Source organism: Acomys minous, assembly GCF_964271855.1.
Source record: "Acomys minous genome assembly, chromosome: 13".
NCBI classification, from domain to species: domain Eukaryota; kingdom Metazoa; phylum Chordata; class Mammalia; order Rodentia; family Muridae; genus Acomys; species Acomys minous.
The window spans coordinates 102,227,187-102,247,104 of NC_140495.1; the positions used below are offsets into that span (position 1 = coordinate 102,227,187).

Here is a 19,918-nt window from a genome sequence, read left to right on the forward strand (position 1 = left end):
TCCTTTTATTTGTCCAAGGAATGAATTTCCCTGGAATTCCTCCCCCCCTTTGGCCACTGTCTGTGTAAAAGGGTTGTTTAAATTCTACACAATTGTGAACTATCTCTCTCTCTCTCTGTCTCTCTGTCTCTCTCTGTCTCTGTCTCTGTCTCTCTCTCTCTCTGTCTCTCTCTCTCTCTCTCTCTCTCTCTCTGTGTGTGTTTATGTGTGCATGCTTCTATCATGTATGTGAAGGTCAACGTTGGGCATCTTTTCCAATAACTTCCTCTTATTATTTTGAGACAGGTCCCTCAATGAACCTGAAAGGTGTCACTTGTCACTTCAGCCAGATGGTGATCCTCCTGCCTCTGGCCTTTAGCACAGCCCTGCCACACCCAACTTCTGTGTTGGATGCTGGGGATCTGAGCCAGTGCTCTCGTGTCTGTACAAACAATCTCCCAAACCCCCACACCCTTCTGTTACCGATTCCTTTTTTGAAGCTTTTTGTTGCATTTAATTTCGTGTGTGTGTGTGTATGTGTGTGTGTGTGTGTGTGTGTGTGTGTGTGTTGCACGCGCACACATGAAGGCCAAAGGACAACTTTTGAGAATAGATTCTCTCCGTCAACCCTGGGAAGTCTTAGGGATTGAAGTTAGGCCATCAGGTTTGACAACAGGCTCCTTTATCTGCTGTACCATCCCATTGGCCCTGTTAATGATTTCTAATTTCATGTCAATGGATTCAGACAATACACTTTTCATTAGTTCAACCTTGTTAAGGTTGAGACTCATTTACAACTAAACACATAGTGTCTCCTGGTGAACATTCCATGTGAATCTGAGAAAAAATATTTAGTCCACTCTTGTGGGGAATGTTTTAGTAGGTGTAATCATCACATTGTCTCTTCATAGTCTTCTCTCAGTTACTGCGTTAGTCTGTTTAGTTATTCAGTTCTGTTATTAGAAGACGGTATTGACATTGCTGACTGTTATGAATGAAAATGTAATCAAATACACACTTTGACTTTTACATTCTTTTGTGCGTGTGTTGTATGCATGTGTGGGCGTGGGAGCACCTACAGAGACTGGAAGTGGATGTTGGATGTCTTACTCTTTCAGTTTCCAGCCTGTTCTTGAGCTAGCATCTCTCCTGTTGAACCTTGTGCTTGGCATTCCGGCTGGGCTGGCTGTTTAGCTAGCCCTGGGGCTTGTACCCGCACCAGTGGACCTGGCTTTTGTGTGGGTGGTAGAGATCTGAACTAAGGCGGCAAGCACTTTACCCTCTGAGCCATCTCCCCAGCCTCTTATATTCATTTTAGGAACCAAGATGATTTGGGAGTACCATCTGCTCACATATCAGGCTCTTTGCTGACACCACTGTCCCCATAAGGGCCATGGTGGCTGTTCCAGTTCTTTTATTAGGTAAAGGGACAGAGTGTTTCTTAGTGTCTTCCCTAAGAAGGCTGAGACGGCCAGACCCTGCAGAATGAGCTTCCTCTGGGGTCATTTATACTTCTGCAGAAACTCGCTTATTCTCTTCTTGACTACAGGGTCCAGCGTTGAACAGTCCCAACTTGGTAATTTCATCAGTCGGTCATGAGCCTCCCAGAAGAGGTTAGAGCCAATGGCTAACTCCACCCGCATTCGCCACTCAGCAAGCTTGGAGCTGATGAAGACATTGTGGTTACTCCCCATTGGCTGTGGATAAACAGAAAGGAAGATGTGGTCAGCATAGACAGCAGTTGCATCTGGATCTTCCATAACCTCAAGGGTCATCTGCACCTGCCTCTACAGAGAGGGAGTCATCTGCTGCCCCCGCCAAGATGAGTTCTTCTCGGCAAAGTGTCTAAGTTATGCAGTCTGTATGTGAAGCAGACATAGAGGATCCTGGTCCAAGATGGCAACTCCTGACCCAGGTGGCTCCCACCATCCTTTGTCTTCTTCCAGGCTAGGCCCTTATTACCAAAGGAATGGAGCTTAACTGCCACCCACCATCACTACCACCACACATGCACACTGGACTTCCACACTGGGGTCAGACAAGGGGCAAAAAAGGATGCTCAGCGCGAAAGATACTTAGCAGTTTAGCTGCTGTCATTAAGAAGTGTGTACCCCAGCCGGGCATGGTGGCACATGCCTTTAATCCCAGCACTTGGGAGGCAGAGGCAGGTGGATCGCTGTGAGTTCGAGGCCAGGCTGGTCTACAAAGCTGGAGTCCAGGACATCCAAGATAACACAGAGAAACGTGTCTTGAAAACAAAACTAACAAAAAACAGAAGTACGCACCCACAGTGTTCCAAAGCCCCAAGAGGAGTGAGGTCCATGGATCATGGAGACTACAGAGGGAAGCATAGGGCCCTATGCTTGGTGCAGATCAGAATGGTTTTTCCTTGTGCTGTCCTATACTACAGATTGGGCAAGGACTAAAGCTGCTACTTTGCATACCGACCAGAAACTATGATAGAGTCTCAAGACGTTGGCCAATGGGCTGGGAATGTAGCTCAGTAGGTAGAGTATTTACACAGCATGCATAACGCACCGGGTTCAATCCCCCAGCACACCACAAAACAGGCATTGTGTTGTATACCTATAATTCCCACATTGGAGACATGGTAGCAAGAGTATCAGAAGTTGAAGGTCGTCCACAGCTAAATAGCTAGTTTGAGGCCAGACTGGGACACGTGAGAACCTATCTTAAGGGCATTGAAAGTGTCTAACATGGCTACCCTGAACACACCAGGTAGCTCAGAACCAAGCACGCATGTAAAGCACACAAAAAGCCCAGCACTCATCCGAGTTTGCTTCCAACACACAGTGGTGTCCACTGCTCAGACCCAGAGTTAGGGGAGGTGTCTTATGATACCATGTCTGGAGCACTAGGAAAGAGGCAACTGGGAAAGACACACACACACACACACACACACACACACACACACACACACACACTATGCATACTTTCAAGAGAGCCCAGAGGGGGGCAGGCATCTGGCTGCTAGACCATGTTTTCCTTGGCATCCCTGGCTCTCCCTCTGCCTCCTCCCCGTGCCATGGAATCCTTGTCAAGTTCCACAATCATGACACTCCCTGATTCAAAACCTATGCTTCCTTCCTGTCACTTCCAGGTGGGCCCAAGCACCCAGACCTGGCGCCAACATCCCTCAGGGCTCTCCTGCTTTATCCTGTGACTCTGGTCCCCTAGCCACATAAACATTTTACCTCTTCCCAGACTTGCCTGCCCCGCCCCGCCCCATACCTGCATCATCTCCACCAGGGCCACCAAGTCAGCCAATGAGATGTGGTCTCCAGTGATGAACAACTTGTCCTGCAGAAACTTCTCCTCGAATTGCTCTATGCTTTTCTTCACCTCGTCCAGTGCCTTGTCTGTCTGATCAGCGGGAACCTCCTCACCAGTGATCATTGGGATTAGTAGCTGGCCAAGTAGGGAAGAGGTCAGAGGTCGAGGCAGTGCTGCCCCATCTCCCTACCAGGCTTCTGTGTCCTTGTCTGCTAGCTAGAACTTGAATAGTTCCAAGGATGTAAAGCAATTCTGGCCATCCTCAAGTGGCAGTTACCTAAGGCCATGTGTTCAGAAGGATATGGAGTGAATCCTGTGGCTTAAGTAGGTCTCACTCACCAAAGGTTGGTGTGTTGGGAGTCCAGTCCTCATGGTGATGTGAGAGGGGGCTGGAATCTTTAAAACATGGAGTCTCCTGCTCAAACTATGGCACCAGCCAAGGACAATGCATGCAGTAAACTTCGAACCCCTACCCAGATCTACCCAATGGACAGGACGTTCTTCCCAACTGAGTGGAGAGTGGGATCTGACTTTCACAGGAACTCTGGTGCCCCATATTGGACCAGGTCCCCTGGATGGGGAGGCCTGGTGGCACTCAGAGGATGGAGAGCAGGCTACCAAGAAGAGACTTGATACCCTATGATCATATAAAGGGGGAGGAGGTCCCCCGCAGTCACAGTCATAGGGGAAGGGAGTAAGGGGAAAATGAGAGGGAGGGAGGAATGGGAGGATACAAGGGATGGGATAAGAATTGAGATGTAATATGAATAAATTAATAAAATATATTTTAAAAGTAAAATAAATAAATAAAACGTGGAGTCTAGCTTGGGGGTACTACCTCCAGAAGGCATCAAGGTGGACACGGTTAAAACTTAAGAGAGCAAGTTGTTATTGAGAGAACAAGACTGGTGCCCTGTGCGAGGCGTGGTGGCACACGCCTTTAATCCCAGCACTCGGGAGGCAGAGGCAGGCGGATCGCTGTGAGTTCAAGGCCAGCCTGGTCTACAAAGTGAGTCTAGGACAGCTAAGGCTACACAGAGAAACCCTGTCTTGAAAAACCAAGAAGAAAAAAAAAAAAAAGACTGGTGCCCTGCCCCAGCTCTGGCTTCCGGTCCTAGCAGGTGACCTCTCTTTTACTTGCTTCCACTGTGATAGCCTCTTCTATGAGGCCCTCTCTAGGGTTGACATTATGCTGTTTAGACTTCCTATTTCCAAAACTATGAGCTAAATAAACCTCTTTTCTTCATAAGTTACCTAACCTGGAGCAGTTTATTATAGTAATGGAAAATGGACTGAAAAAGAGCACAAACAGAAAATTGAAACTAGGGATATGTGTGCTGGTTGTCACCTTTAAATTTTACTGATATTGTCTAATTCAGAATGAAGCTTCCTGAGTCCTGTCTTGGCCCTTTCTGGTTGCCCTTCCCTTTTGCCATAGTATTTTCTCCTACTTAACGGTTCATTCCACACTTTCAGGTGCTCTGTAACAGTAGACTGTGGGAAAGACTGTAAGCTTTGTCACAGGTGAAAGCAGTCTCGGCGGGCTTTACCCTTGGACACCCCATGGATACCTTGTGATAGTTGAGTGGAGCCATCCTGGGCCTGGAATTCAGGAAGCAGACCTGGGGACTCCACCTGGACTATTGTTTTTCTAATTGACCCTCAATGGGAGAAGGAGACCGCCTTTCCCACGTGACACAGACAGGCGGAATGGAGAGAGCAACACAGGTTGAAACAGGGCTTGAGCGCATGTGGGTCAGCGAACAGGCTGGACCAGCACGCAGGCCAGAGACACCTAAGGACCCGTCCCATGGAACGGATACCGGAAGGTTCACTCTTTTGTCCCTTTAACCTTTTTTCCCTCTTGTGTAAACTAGTTGGGTTGTATAATAAAGTTTAATTGTTAAGAAACAGAGCCTACAGTAGACAGACATGGGATTAGGGGAAGTGAGGCTCAGTCAGCAGGAGCAGGACCAGACTTAAGGTTTTCTGACTGTTTATTTCCCCTGCTCACCTTGATCCACAGGATCTTGTTCATGGGCATCTGGATAGCTGTATGCTGCCAAGCCATGAACTCATCCACACGAGCGCGCATGTGCAGGTCTGGCGGGTACCAGTGGGAAGGCGCGCTGTACTTGCGGCACAGGTAGAAGAGAATGGCCACGCTACAGAAAAGGCAAATCAGAGACTCTCTTCTCTTTGTACCTTCTGAGAACCCTGACGCCACCCCAGCACGGCCTGAGTCAAACTGCTCCTCCAGCCACAGGCAGGCTCTAGGTGCTAAATCCCTCCAGGGGAAGGAGAAACCCGAAGGGTTCTAGAAAGGCTACCCTACCTGCTAGCTCTCACATCAGTCCAGTAAGCGGCAAGACAGGGAGGAAGACCTGAAGGGGGCCCGGGAGTCAATGAATGGCATTAAGAAAGGGCAGTGCTGTCAGGCGGGGGGTGGGGGGGAAGGCGGTGGGGGCCATGGTGCACGCCTTTAATCCCAGCACTTGGGAGGCAGAGACAGGAGGATTGATGCTAGTTCGAGGCCAGCCTGGTCTATAAAGTGAGTCCAGGACAGCCAAGGCTACACAGAGAAACCCTGTCTCCAAAAAAAACCAAAAACAAACAAACAAACAAAAAAACCCACACACACAAAGAAAGAAAAAGGGCAGTGCTCACAGGGAGCAAAGAATGTTGGGGTTCCAGAGGGAGTGAGGAGCACCCAGAGAGTGGTGAGTGGAGACATGTGACTGGAGGATGCGATCGATCTAGGTGGTGGGGAGTGGAGAAGGGCTGCCAGAGATGCTTTGGGCATGACATTGAGTTTAGACTTAATTATTTTTTTTTATTAATGTAGTTGTCGTGTATGAGTGTTTTGCCCTCGTGTATGTCTGTGCATCCCTTGTGTGTCTGGTGCACTTCCTGGCTGGAAGAAGGAGTAGGAGCCTCCGGAACTAGACTTACAGACGCCCGGGGGATATGTGCAAGCCCTGGGAGGCAAACCTGCATCCCTGAAGAGCAGCTCTTAGCTCAGGAGCCATCTCTCCAGTGCCTAGACTACGTCTCTAAGAGCATGAGGGATGAGAGGTTTTATCCCTGCAGTTAGAGAAGGGTTGTTCAAATAAAGCCCAGGAAGGCCAAGATTGTGACTCTATCAACAATTCAGCAAGAGGTGCTGGTCTCTCTGGGATAGATGTGGGATGAGGTAGTGGGGCCAAAGGACGCAGGAAAGGGGCTCAGACTGGAGGTATGCTTTGCAGGGAGGGATGGCCCACGCTGGCTAACTGATGGTGTAGGAAATGCTACAGGACAGAAGAGCCGGTGTTCAGCAGCAGCAACACGCACACAAAGAGGCCAGCCAGAAGAAAAATGTCGTAAACTAAAACAACAGGGGCTGAGAGGGCTTGGATGTCCCTACTAAAACTCAGATGACCGTTGACTTCCCACAGTGAGGTTTCAGGTGGTGGGACAGCCAAGGGTGATTGGATGACAGGTGCAGACTGATTCATGAGTGGCTGAAATAATGCTACCAGGTTGTCACAGGTGGCTTTGTTATTAAAAAAAAAACCAAAAGCAAAAAACCATGCTCACGGCCGGGCGTGGTGGTGCACGCCTTTAATCCCAGCACTCGGGAGGCAGAGGCAGGCGGATCGCTGTGAGTTCGAGGCCAGCCTGGTCTACAGAGTGAGTCCAGGACAGCCAAGGCTACATACACAGAGAAACCCTGTCTCAAAAAACCAAAAAGAGAAAAAAAAAAACCATGCTCACTCTCTCTCTGGCTCACTTGTTTACTCACCATGTTGTAATCTCTGAGTTGCTAGGACCCAAAAGGGAAGGCCCTCAGTAGATGCTAAGCAGGGGCCAGTTCCACTCCTCTGGCCTTTGCAGCCTCTAGAACCAGGAGCTAAAGCCAGCCCTCTGCTCTTTATAATCACCCACAGTGCCATATTCAGTCACAGAGCCCCCAAAACAGACTAAGACAGGGGACAGAGAGAAAGAGGGACTAGAATGGTGGCTCAGTGGTTAAGGGCACTGTTGTTCTCACAGAGGGGACCCCGCCCGGCTCCTGGCACCCAAATGGTGACACACAACCACCCAAACTCCAGTTCCAGGAGACCTGATGAGCTCTTCTGGTGTCCAGGTACAAGGCGTTCACACGGTGCACATATATATACATGCAGGAAAAACACTCACACACAAAAAAATAAATGTGTGTGTGTGTGTGTGTGAGAGAGACAGACAGACAGACAGACAGACAGACAGACAGACAGACAGACAAAACCAGGAAAACATTTCTGATGCAAGAGACTTGGATATGAGCTGGCTCTGGATGAAATCTGGGAAGGGCTAACACTGTTATTCATTGTCATAATGGTATTGGGTGGTGTACGTTTTAGTGTCTTCATTTCTGAGTAGGATATTGCTAAGCATTCATGGGTAAAGTGATGGCGTGTCTGGAAGAGGGAGGAACAAAGGGAGGTGTATGTGAGGTAAAGTCGGTAGCTGCAGAAGCTAAGAAATGGATGTGTGCGGTTGTGCTGCCTCTTGGTTAGTATTCATCCTTGTGTGTGCATGTGTGCATGTGTATGCATGTTTATGTGGGGGGGGGATGGGTGGGGGGGGTTGTGTACATTAAATTTTCTATAGCTTAAAAATAAATCAGTAGAGCCGGGTATGGTGGTGCATAACTTTAATTCCAGCACTCGGGAGGTAGAGGCAGGCGGATCTTGTGAGTTCGAGGCCAGCCTGGCCTCCAAAGTGAGTCCAAGACAGCCAGGGCAACACAGAGAAACCCTGTCTCAAAAAAACAAAACAAAACCAAAAAACCCAAAAAGTACAGTAGGACATGGTAGCTCATACCTGTAATCCCATCATCACTCAAGGAGGCAAAGGCAGGTGGATCTCTGTGAGTTCGAAACCAGCCTGGTGTACAAAGCAAGTCCAGGACAGCCAAGGCTGTTACACAGAGAAACACTGTCTTGAAAAAAATAATAATAATAATTTGAAATAAAAGAAATAAATCAGTAATCTAGGCCTGATGGTGCACACCTTTAATCCCAGTACTCAGGATATAGGGACAGATGGATCTCTGAGTTTGAAGCCAGTCTTGTCTATACAGTGAGTTCTAGGTGAGCCAAGGGTACCTAGAGAGACCTTGCCTTGTCTCAGAAAATGAAGAAACAAACAAACAAACAAACGCTGCCAGGTCTGTTCCCACTGAGTCTTCCAGAAGATGCCAAGATGGTGACAGGGCTCTTACCTTTCAGATAAGATGAACTTGCCATCTCTGAGGCTGGGAACCTTCCTTAGGGGGTTGATTTCGATGTATTCCTTGCTATGGTGGTGACCTGAGGGCGAGAGGGAGGGTCTGGAGCTTTGGAGACCCCAAGGAAAAGAGAACTTGGGCTTCTAGAGACAAAAGGGAGAAACCGAGGTCTCGAGGATCACATGGGTTGCCCCAAGTCACAGGGAAGAGGAGAAGTATCACAGAGACCAGGATTAAGACTCCTTTTCACAGATGCTCACACCCATGCCCCTTGAGGTCCCTTTCCCCAGAGATCAAGACAACCTTTTAGCTTCCAGAAGCCAGAAGTTCAGCCTTCACTCAAGGCCTGAAGCTACAACCTGTGAGTCAACCTCGGCCCTAGGGACCTAAGTGTCCCCTTCCGTCTCATCACCTCTCATTTCCTCTGTCTCTCCTTTGAGGGGACTGGGCAACTGGATCTGGCAGCTTGGGGACCCTGGAAAGGCGCCCACAGTCCCTTCCTGTGCACGGAGAACACCACAGCAGGCAGCAATGCTAACCCCTCCTGACCATCCGTTTGCACACCTCTCTTCCGGGGCTTCACCACACCGCTTCCATTTCTGCAGCTCCCGCCTCTTCTCTGCAGTCTAGAGGCTGTGTCTCTCTGAGCTGAGCTCTTCGAGGCTCCTCTGTGTCTCAGAACCTGATCCACTGATGCCCACATGAGGTAGGGTATGTGTGTGTGCAGTGTCTGTGCACCCTTCAGTACATATTTTTTCACATGTCTTTCTTCCTCGTCCTCCTTTTCCTTATTTTTTAAATTTGTGTACGTGTGTACACACAGGCACAAGCTGGGGGGTCAAATCCAGGGTCTTGCCTGTGGCAATGCTAGGCCAGTGCTTTAACACTGGGCCACAGCCCTAATCCCAGAGCAGCTTCCAACAGCAGACTGGAAGCGAGTGAGAACAGATTGAATGAGGGTGGACACAGGCTGAGGAAGGGAGGACACAGGCTGAGGGAGGGTGGACACAGGCTGAGGGAGGGTGGACACAGGCTGAGGGAGGGAGGACACAGGCTGAGGGAGGGTGGACACAGGCTGAGGGAGGGTGGACACAGGCTGAGGGAGGGAGGATACAACTGAGGGAAGGGAGGGTGGGCACACACTGAGGGAGGGTGGACACAGGCTGAGGGAGGCTGGCCACACACTGAGGGGCTATGGATGTAGACTGGAGAAGCGTGAGTATAGACTGGGTAACATATGCACTGTCTTATAAAAGTAGGTCTGTGTCCTTCACCAGCATGGTGGTGGGTGTCACAGATAACAAGGTGTGAGACCTCCAAAGAAAATGACAAAAGCTCTGGCTTGAGAGTCTTAGATTCCTTGAAACTTCTATTCACCCCCAACAGGGACATTGTCATTTTTTTTTCAGATTTATTTATTCATTTATTTATTTATTATGTATGCAGTATTCTGCTTGCACATTCACCTGCATCCCAGAAGAGGGCGCCACATCTCATTGTAGATGTTGTGAGCCACCATGTGGTTGCTGGGAATTGAACTCAGGACCTTTGGAAGAGCAGCCAGTGCTCTTAACCTCTGAGCCATCTCTCCAGCCCTGGTATTGTCACTCTTGCTGCCTAGCAAAAGTAGGCTAGATGGGATATGGCCTGATCACTCTGCCATGTTTCATCCCTGCTTCTCTTGCTGACCTTTGACCCTCAGAAACACTCTCACCAGGTACACTGGCAGTGCCTCAGGACCTGGCTTCCTGGCAGTACTGGGGACTGACCTTTTAGTAGATTCACAAATTGGAAGTCAAAGGTGATACCATTCTTCTTGGCAAAGATGTAGACAGCGCGGCATGGTGCTGACAGCAAGTCCATGTAGAGCTCCAGGCCCATGTTGAGATGGCGGCAGGGTCCCAGAGCCACAGTGGGTGGAGCACAGACCTAGGCCTGTGCGTAGCCTAAGCACCTGCCTCTAGGCTCTCTCCCACCTGAGCTGAGGACCCTGCATTCTGGAACTCATTTACCTTGATGTTCTCATGAGGCCAGGAAACCTGGAATTCTTACCATAGCAAGGATTCTGAGGAGACTCGGGGGTGACAACAAACCCTGCCAAAGGCCTGCAGCAGGTTCCTGCTGTCCCTCTGAAAGGGGCTCACACAGGAGCATCCCCAGGGATAGGCCCTGTCTGCCAAACGGAACAAAAGGAACTTTGCAGGTCCAGAATATGAAAAAGAGAAGGACTGAGCTTGCATGGCCTGGAGCAGAGACTGGGGGGGACCCAGGGGTGAATCTACTCTGAAATGTGATTGGGAAAGGATTGCTATAAATGTCTTCTGAAGGCCACGCATTGAAGGTTTAGGGCCTGAGATGGTGGTAGAGCCTAGAGAGCTCAGTGAGAGAAGCGTTTAGTATGTAGCATATAGAAAGGCCAGGTTCCATCCCTAGTACTGATGGAAGGCATTGACTCACTGAGGACATTTTTCTTGAAAGAGTGGAAGGTGGGGCCAGAGAGATGGCTCAGGGGTTAAGGGCACTGTCTGCTCTTCCAGAGGTCCTGAGTTCAATTCCCAGCAACTACATAGTGGCTCATAACCATCTGTAATGTGATCTGGTGCCCTCTTCTGGCATGCTGGTGTAAATGCAGGCAGTGCTCTCATATACATAAACTAAATAAATAAATCTTTAAAAAAAAAAAAAAGGAGTGGAAAGTGTTGGCTTATGGAAGACATTTCCTGGCAGTCTCTTCCAGTTTGTTTTTGTTTTTGTTCTTAGTTCTTTTGGCCACACACACTTCCCCCCCCATATTTTATCCCTGCCGCCAAAGGATGGAAAGGAATGGGGCTACCCAGTCATGACTCTAGCCCTTTAAATTTTTAAGCCAAAATAACCTTTTTTTTTTCCTTTAAGTTTAGAGGCTGAAGAGATTGCCCAGTGGTTGAAAGTGCTGGCTGCTCTTCCAGAGGTCCTGAGTTCAATTCCCAGCAACCACATGGCGGCTCACGACCATCTGTAACTCCACTTAATCCGATACCCTTGTGTGGCCTCTGCGGTTACCAGGCGTGCATGTGGTACCCAGACAAACATGAAGGCAAAACACCCACACACATAAGGTAATTGCTATGTTATTTAAACTTTTTGTTTTGTTTTGAACTCACAGCGATCCACCTGCCTCTGCCTCCCGATTGCTGGGACTAAAGGCGTGCGCTGCCACGCCCAGCTTAAACATTTATTTTTATTTTAAAATTATGTATATGTATGTTGTGGGGAAGGGAGTGTGTGCATGTGTGAATAAAGGTGCCCAAGGAATCCAGAAAAGGACTGGAGCTGGATTTACAGGTGGGCCTGAGCTACCCAACATGGGTGCTAGGAACTGAACTTGGCTCTCCTGCAAAAGCAGTACACGCTCTCAAGTGCTGAGCCATCTCTCCAGATCCCTTTTCTTCTTTATAAGTTAACTGTCTAGGGTATTTTGTTATAGTTATGGAAAGCTAACACCCTGGAGGAGTTCAGGGAGCAAAGGGGCAACACCGAGGATGCTCTAAGCGTGGCCGAGCAGACTGTACCATGCACGAGTGTGGAAATTCCCTGGCCTTGATTAAAGCAACATAGATCACACTGTGCACATGGCACAGCTGTGGAAGAAGGTCACTAGAGGCCCACGGTGAGGCCACAGTGTGGCTTTAGGCTTTATGGTTATATTAGTAATTTCTTCTTTGCTGTAATAAACTGTTTGGCTAAAGACAACAAAGAAGGAAGAGGGGTTAATTAGTCTCACAGTCCATCATGGTGGAAAGCCTTGAGGGCGGGGCCTTGAGGCAGCCGGTCACACTGTTTCTGCGACTGGGAACAAGAGAGTGGTGGATGCTGCTGCCCAGTCACATTTCTTTTCATGCAGTCTGGGATCCAAGCCCAAAGAAAGAGGCTATCCATTTAAAAGTGAGTGTCCCCACTTGCAGCAAACCCAATCAAGATAATCCCTCTCAGGCATTGCCAAAGATATGTCCCCTAGGTGGCTCGAGATCTTGTCAGGTGGACGGTGACAACGATCTTGGAAAAAATGCCCCGTCTTTCTGGGCCCTCACTTTCACAGTTTGAGGCTGAGGATCAGGCTAGAGCTCAGAGCATGTTTATAATAGACGATATCACACAGGACAGAAAACAAGCTACTTCCTCTAATATGAACTACTCCTGAGGCTGCTTTGCCAGCTTCTGTACCAGTGGAGGGTCCTACCTTATGGGTTCCCTGAGGCTGCAGGATGAACTTGTGGAAGGGCTCGGCTGTGGGCAGAGTCACTGTGGACCTGAAGGACAGCTCATGTGCGGAAAAGGACCCAGGGCTTGGCATCCATACTGGATGAGGGATATGGGGTTGGTCACCAGCCGGAGTCACCTAGGCCTCCTTGGGCTCCTAGCCAAGACCTCCTGGGAAGCTGACAGGACTCTATTCTGAAACCTGAGAAAGTGAGAGTTGCCCTCTGGCCACACCTTCTTGGCCTATGAAAAGGGACTGCAATGCTCTCTCCAGGTTTTTCACAGGACCTTGGGAGATGGACACCCCAGATACCCTACCACCCGATACAGCATACACAACACACACACACACACACACACACAATCACACTGTGTAGGGATGACATCATCCATGATTTCAGGAAGTGAAGACTCCTCCTCACCTTTTTGTCACTCTGACAGTGCCAAGCAAGCTAGTTTTATGTCAACTTGACACAAGCTAAAGTCATCGGAGAGGAGGGAACCTTAATTGAGAGAAGGCCTCTGTAAGATTGTTCAGGCTGTAGGCAAGCCTGTAGGGCGTTTTCTTATTTAGTGATATATGGGGAAGGGTCCAGCCCATTATAGGTGGTGCCATCCTGGGCAGGGGGTCCTGGGATCTATAAGAGAGCAGGCTGATGAAGCCATGGGGAGCAAGCCAATAAGCAGAACCTTTCCATGGTCACTACATCAGTTCCTGCCTCCGGGTTGCTTGCACTCCTGTCCTGACTTTCTGTGATGATAGACTGTGATGTGGAAGTGTAAGCTTAATAACACTTCCCGCCCCCCTCCCAACACACACACACACACACACACACACACACACACACACACACACTTGCTTTTTGGCCATGGTGTTTCATCAGAGTAATAGGAATCCTAACTCAGACAGTCAGTGTGACCAAGTAACAAGATTGTGCCTAATGCCCCTTGGAATGAGGAGCCAGGATGACACAGGTTCAGAGCTAAAACTTTGCCAGGCCCTGCTCTGGAAGTCATAAATAATACAACCAGAGCCGGGCCATGGTGGTGCATGCCTTTAATCCCAGCACTCGGGAGGCAGAGGCAAGTGGATCTCTGTGAGTTCGAGGCCAGCCTGGTCTACAAAGTGAGTCTAGGACAGTCAAGGCTACACAGAGAAACCCTATCTCAAAAACAAACAGCAAAAACAAAGCAAAAACAAAACAAAACAAAAACAACCAGATAGCTGTTCCAAAGTGGAGGAGGAGGGCCTGGGAGGCAAAGCTGGCCCAGAGCCTAGGCAAACAGAATCTTGCTCATGAAGGCAGGCAGGCCCAACAAAACAAGGGGTCAACTCACTAAGGCCTGTGGGTGAGAATCCGGGCCCTGGTCTGGCATGCTCAGCTGTGCCTAATTCCCCTGGCCCACACTGCTCTTGGGCAGAGCAGCCCTATGTCATGCTTGGTGTCCCTTTATCTGATTTGAGACCTTAGATTTGTCACAGTCCTTCGGGGAAAGGGAGAATGGAACAAAACAAAATAAGAAAATGCTTCATGGGGCTTCCTCATGCCTCACCTATGTTATGACTAAAGTTGAGGCAGCTTGTGGCTCAGAGGTTAAGGACACTGGCTGTTCTTCTAGAGATCCTAAGTTCAATTCCCAGCCACCACAGGGTGCCTCACAACCATCTATAAAGAGATCTGGTGCCTTCTTCTGGCATGCAATTGTACATGCAGGCAGAGCACCATATCCATAATAAATAAATAAATCTTAGAAAAGAAAATGACACACAGGTTCACCTCTGTCCAGGCCAATTTGATAGAAGCATTGTCTCACTTCCCAGTTGACTCTCGCTTGTGTCAAGTTGACACTTGTCCCTTTGACGTCCTCTGCCCTATACTCCCCAAGGGCCCTAACTACCTTTACAAGCCCTCAGGCCAAGGCTGGGGGTGGTGGAGGTGGGGGGGAGTGCCTCCTAAGACAAATCTGCAGCATAGAAATCTCTGCAGGAGGGAATGCTTCTTTCAATCGGAGGAAAGACCTAGAAAGCCATGGCCCCAAAGCTAGTCCCCACCTGCCTTCAACTCCTGCCCAGCGCCAACGCCACCTTCACCTGTTGGCATATGTTTCCAGAGCCTTACGAGCTATTCTGGGTCCACAGCTACTGCTCTCAGAAGTGAGTGAGTTACACACACCACACTGCCCTTGGTCCTAATTCTTCCTGTGTGCTTTACTGGGACATCTCTTGAAAACAACACTCTTCACCTGTGGGCCACCAGAGGAAGGTGGGGCAGAAAAGTTCCAGGAAACCAAGCGAGACTAGCCCTCAGACAAAGCCAAAGTGGTATCTAAGAGGGTGGTCACGCACCAGACATTCTGGGCTGAAAAAGCATAGAAAAATCATGGGAGTATCAAGCTCACTGCGGTGGGCAAGTTAATTCAGGGTCCCTGTCATGTCACAGTGACGCCTACTGGGATATTCAAAGATCACATCCATGACACCCTTGAGCCCTCCTGTGAAGAACTTTCTAGATCCTGGGGCATGATTCAAAGGTGATACCCAGTGAGCTAGGCAACACAACTCCCAGAAGCCCGAGTTCTAAGGGCCCCTCCATTAGCACCGAGCTATCTCCCTATGGATCCCTAGCCTTAGGAATACTGACTTTCCTGCAAACGATGACCCCTGTGATAATCTGTCTGTGCAGTGTGTTCATATCTTGTTAATATTTTTTTCCACATTACATTTTACATTTACATTTACAGGAGTGCCATGACACACTTGTAGACGGCAAGGGATAATTTGCAGCAGCTGGTTCTCTCCTTCCACTGTTTAGCCTCTAGGGATTGAACAGAGGCCTTGGCTTTAGTATCCTTACAGGCTGATCCATCTGGTCAATCTCTTATTTATATTAAATCCCCACCCCCACCTTTTTTTTTTTTTTTTAGTTGTTGACCATGGACACACATGGAAGTTTGCATAACAATGCAAATAAATTCTACTGTTTGTTGTTACTGGGAAACTATCTGGAGAAATAACATCGTTTGCCCAAAGAAATCTTTTGTGTTCTACACTTCAAAGACCAAGTCTTATAAAACATCATTTATACTCCTGGATGGTTGTTTGTTCACTATCTTTTTACCTATGTAATAATTTCATGTGGATTTGTTATGTGACTTTTCTTTGATTAGCCATAATGTTTACTGAGTCATAATTTTATTCTATACATATTATATGACAATGAAATAAAACCAATAACTCTTTATTCCTTAAAATAGACTCTTTATTTTTTAAAATTTATTATAATTTATTCAGATTACATCCTAATTGTTATTCCCTCACCTGTGTCTTCCCATTTCCACCCTTCTGGACTCTTTATTATAATACAGATGTCTGCCAACTTTTCATTGGTTTGTGTGTGTGTGTGTGTGTGTGTGTGTGTGTGTTACTGTTTTTTTTTCACAACTTTTATATATTATTGATTTTGGTCTCCTATTGGTTGTGTATACTGGGCCTCAGGAGAAGCATGCTAAGGGTGTCCCTTTTGTGTCAAGCTCCTCCCAGAGCCAGAGGAGGAGCTAGAAAAAAAGAAGGGCAAGTAAGAAAGGGTCAAGAAACAAAATGAGCCGGGCGTGGTGGCGCACGCCTTAATCCCAGCACTCGGGAGGCAGAGGCAGGCGGATCGCTGTGAGTTCGAGGTCAGCCTGGTCTACAAAGCGAGTCCAGGACAGCCAAGGCTACACAGAGAAACCCTGTCTCAAAAAACAAAAAACAAACAAACAAACAAAAAGAAACAAAATGAGTCTGTTGCTGGTCAGACCACTCAGGGAATCCTCGCAATTCGAAGCAGCATGCTGCCATGGGCCTCCGGAGGGGGTACTGGCAGTTCTTTCTTGGCTGCCTGTTCCAGGATATTCAGGATGGGATTATGGGCATCCTGACACAGCTCGGCACCCAAGAACGCCTCCACCCTCTCCCGCCATGCTGTTAGTCGTGGCCGTCTCGCCAAAGGATTATAACCAAGAGCCACCGGCTGCAGGGACAAAAAAAAAAAACAACTTGCTACAGGCATCACCCATGCAGCCCCACAGCTCTGGGGCGCTGTGATCAGCTCTAAGATCTGACAGCAGCCGGAAGCTGCCTTCCTCACCTAGACAGGAAACAAATCACCCAGAGTTCTCTGGGACTCGGGCCTTTCCCACACCACAGTGCTTCTGAGGCATGGAAGTGGCGAGAAGTGGAGTGGGTGCCCTGCCCACTGGCTGCATACCTGCATCAGCTCCTCCAGGCACATGAGATCAGCCAGGGTCACCTGATGGCCAGCGAGGAAGGCCCTGTCCCCGAGGAACTTGTCCTCCAGATGTTGCAGAGCCAGGTCCATACAATTTCTGTTCCGTTCTACCTTCTCCTCGGGAACCTGGATCCCAATGAGTGGCCCCAACACCTGGTAGGACAACAGATGTGCTCAGTGTGACCCTGACTCTTAACAGGTTCCCTGCACTCACCCCCCCACCCCCCACCCCGTCTCTCAGAGGACTCTGCACACCTTGATCCACAGGAGCACTCCAAATGTGCCGCGGATGTTGTCGGCGTGCCAGCCCAGGTACTCATGGACTCGGGCACGGGCCTGCAGGTCGGCTGGGTACCAGTGGTCTGCCACCTGGTACTTGGAACTCAGGTAAATCAGGATGGCTGTGCTAAGGACCACGGGAAGAGAAGCTGTAAGGACCTCGGCTGTCTCCCCATTCATCAGTGGGGCCTTGAGAATTCTCACATTTGGTCTCATAGCCTGACCCTCTCTCAGTAACTCTTCCCTGTCATCAGAGCCTTTCTTCTCTGCAGTGCTGTGCCTGGGACCCAGGTTTGGTTGGTTTGTTTGTTTGTTTTTAGGTTTTTTGAGACAGGGTTTCTTTGTAGCCCTAGCTGTTCTAGATTCACTCTGTAGACCAGGTTGGCCTTGAACTCACTGAGATCCACCTACCTCTGCTTCCTGAGGGGTCACCTGTATGGGACTCCAGAAGCTGCCCTATGAGGTAGAGACCATTTGTTTTGCATGTGAGGGAGCTAAGGCTCAGAACTGTTACGTGACTTGTCTGTGATTGAACACCTTAGAAAACGCTCCCCAGAGCTTTGAAACCGTAGATGGGCACCTATGGAGTGGGTTGAACATGCCAAAGGGGAGCCATGGCCTCTGGTTTCTGCTGACAAGTCCACCAGCCACCACCTGACAGACCTCTAGTCCTGTATCTGTCTAGACTCTATACTCTATCAGGAGAGCCAGCAAGCCTCTGAGCTCTGATCCTTTCACTTGTTTCCATTAGGATGTCTGGGAAGTCGGGAGTTTTTTGTTTGTTTTTTTGTTTTTTCCTAGTCTCCCTTTACTGAATCAATATTCTTCTAACCCTGGACAAACGTCCCCTTGTCGCCTTCTAATACCCGTCAGTCCGAATGGAGAGGCCTGGAGGTGGGGTTGAAGGTCCAGCAGACGAAACAGGACAGGGGCAGGGAAGTGTTAGATCAGCCCCTAGTCTTCCCGGGCTCCTTTCCTGGGGGCCTGAGATGGGAGTCTGCCAAGGCCCCGCCCCCTCGCCGGTCCGGGAAGAGGGTGGGGAAGGAGGTATCTGAGGGCTCTGGGTCTATTTGCAGCTGCACCTTTCGGTCAACACGAAGTTTCCGTCTTTGAGGACAGGAACTTTCCGAAGACAGTTCACCTGGAAGAATTGCTCGCTCATGTGCTGTCCTGGGAAGAAAGACACCAGAAAATGTGGGCGACGGCACAGGCAGTACCCCCTGTATTTCCCCGCCTCGCTTTGCAACCAGAGCCCTTTCCCAGAGCAAAGGCAAAGAGGCCAAGACCCTGAGGAACCAGCCGCTCAAGAGGTGGTTCACTATGTCTCTTCCCTGCAAAGTCTCTGGGATTTTGTGAATCTAAACACCACGCCTTCAAAGCAGGAACTCTGCAAATCTTTCCTCCTCGCCTCCCTCCGCCACCCTGCCCCCCTCCCCCAGGTCCCAGGACAGAAAGTACAGTCCTATCTCCCTTGTCAGAGGAGAATTCCAGTTTAGAGAGTTTTCTGAACTGCCTAAGGCCACTCCATAGAGGGCATTCCCCTGGTGGACGAAGCTGGGCTGTGAGATGGTGGGGTGGGGGTGGGGGATGGGGTGGGGAGAAAGGTGGAGGGGGCGCACTATATCAGTCAGAGTGTGAGGGACTAACAAGGTGCCAGGCTTAGGCCAACCTTTCAGTATATCCACCGTACGCATCTGGAAGGGGATGCCGTTCTTCTTGGCGAAGATATAGACGGCGCGGCTGGGCTGCGACCGAAGGTCTAAGTAGAGCTCCAAGCCCATGGCCGCAGCTGCACAGATGGTTCGGATGGACTGCGTTCGCCAACAGTAGCAAGCGCAGGAAACTCCACTAATAGACGTCTAGCCGGCCCTCGGGAAAGCCTGCCGCTTTCCCCCTTCTGCACTGCTGACACTTGCTGATCTTGGGGAGGGCGCCGCTTCGGTGAACTCTGCACAGAGATCCGGGCTGAGGAGGGGCGCACGCACTCAGACGGACAGAAGCGCTTTGCTTTACAGAGCAGTGGAGTCCAGAAATCCAGACCAGGACCTTAGTCTCACCAGGATCCGGAAATAGCCGAGCTCTGCCTTCCTGGACGGAGTCCAGAGAGCTCTGTGGACTTAGTGGCTTGCAGGAAATTGGTTACTGCGGGAGGGGACCTTGGAGGCAGATCTCTGGGGTATCCTCCCTCAATGGGTGAAGCTTGTCGCTGGCTGCTAGGAACTTTGCGTTAAGGGAGAGCTGTCTAAGGCTGGCCCAGCTGCCCCAGGCACAGCCTGTCGCCTGAGACCTCTACATCTCTCTACATTTCTTTGAGATCTGGAAGGTTAGGCAGCAAGCTTGAGGAAGTAATCACAGGACACACACACACACACACACACACACACACACACACACGAGAGAGAGAGAGAGAGAGAGAGAGAGAGAGAGAGAGAGAGAGAGAGAGAGAGAGAGAGAGAGAGAGATGCACACAGGTTCCACGGTGGCACCTTCCATCACTGGATCACTGGCTTGATCTGAATCCTCTAGAATAGCTATGACCCGGGCCTATAAGGGGGACCTGAGTGTTTCCCTAAGTGTTTGTTTCCTTTTTAAAGTTTTTATTTCA

At 49.4% G+C, this 19,918-nt stretch overlaps 2 protein-coding genes and 2 long non-coding RNA genes across 4 annotated transcripts in view; 1 reads left to right on the forward strand and 3 right to left on the reverse strand.

Annotated features, from left to right (window-relative positions):
* Window positions 1-1,333: 1,333 nt before the first annotated feature.
* LOC311581119 (glutathione S-transferase theta-4) lies at window positions 1,334-10,519 on the reverse strand. The gene is made up of 5 exons (XM_084753145.1): window positions 10,297-10,519; window positions 8,522-8,609; window positions 5,288-5,438; window positions 3,232-3,408; window positions 1,334-1,676 (listed from the first exon to the last, which is right to left on the reverse strand). The coding sequence occupies exons 1-5, from the start codon at window positions 10,406-10,408 to the stop codon at window positions 1,482-1,484; spliced, it is 723 nt and encodes a 240-aa protein (XP_084609271.1). The 5' UTR covers window positions 10,409-10,519; the 3' UTR covers window positions 1,334-1,481.
* Window positions 10,520-10,601: 82 nt separating this feature from the next.
* Window positions 10,602-15,926, forward strand: LOC311581129. The gene is made up of 3 exons (XR_014773657.1): window positions 10,602-10,730; window positions 11,428-11,625; window positions 15,692-15,926. It is a non-coding gene; the product is annotated as an uncharacterized lncRNA (long non-coding RNA).
* A 78-nt stretch (window positions 15,927-16,004) lies between these two features.
* LOC311581118 (glutathione S-transferase theta-2) lies at window positions 16,005-19,421 on the reverse strand. Its single transcript, XM_084753144.1, has 6 exons — window positions 18,983-19,421; window positions 18,396-18,483; window positions 17,290-17,440; window positions 17,014-17,187; window positions 16,532-16,776; window positions 16,005-16,354 (listed from the first exon to the last, which is right to left on the reverse strand). Exons 1-5 carry the CDS (start codon window positions 19,092-19,094, stop codon window positions 16,567-16,569), a joined length of 735 nt encoding a protein of 244 aa, XP_084609270.1. The 5' UTR covers window positions 19,095-19,421; the 3' UTR covers window positions 16,005-16,354; window positions 16,532-16,566.
* Window positions 16,005-19,918, reverse strand: part of LOC311581130 — a 174,294-nt gene continuing 170,380 nt past the window's right edge. Inside the window, exon 2 of the long non-coding RNA XR_014773658.1 lies at window positions 16,005-16,389. This is a non-coding gene — a long non-coding RNA (uncharacterized lncRNA). The remainder of the gene's footprint in view (window positions 16,390-19,918) is intronic.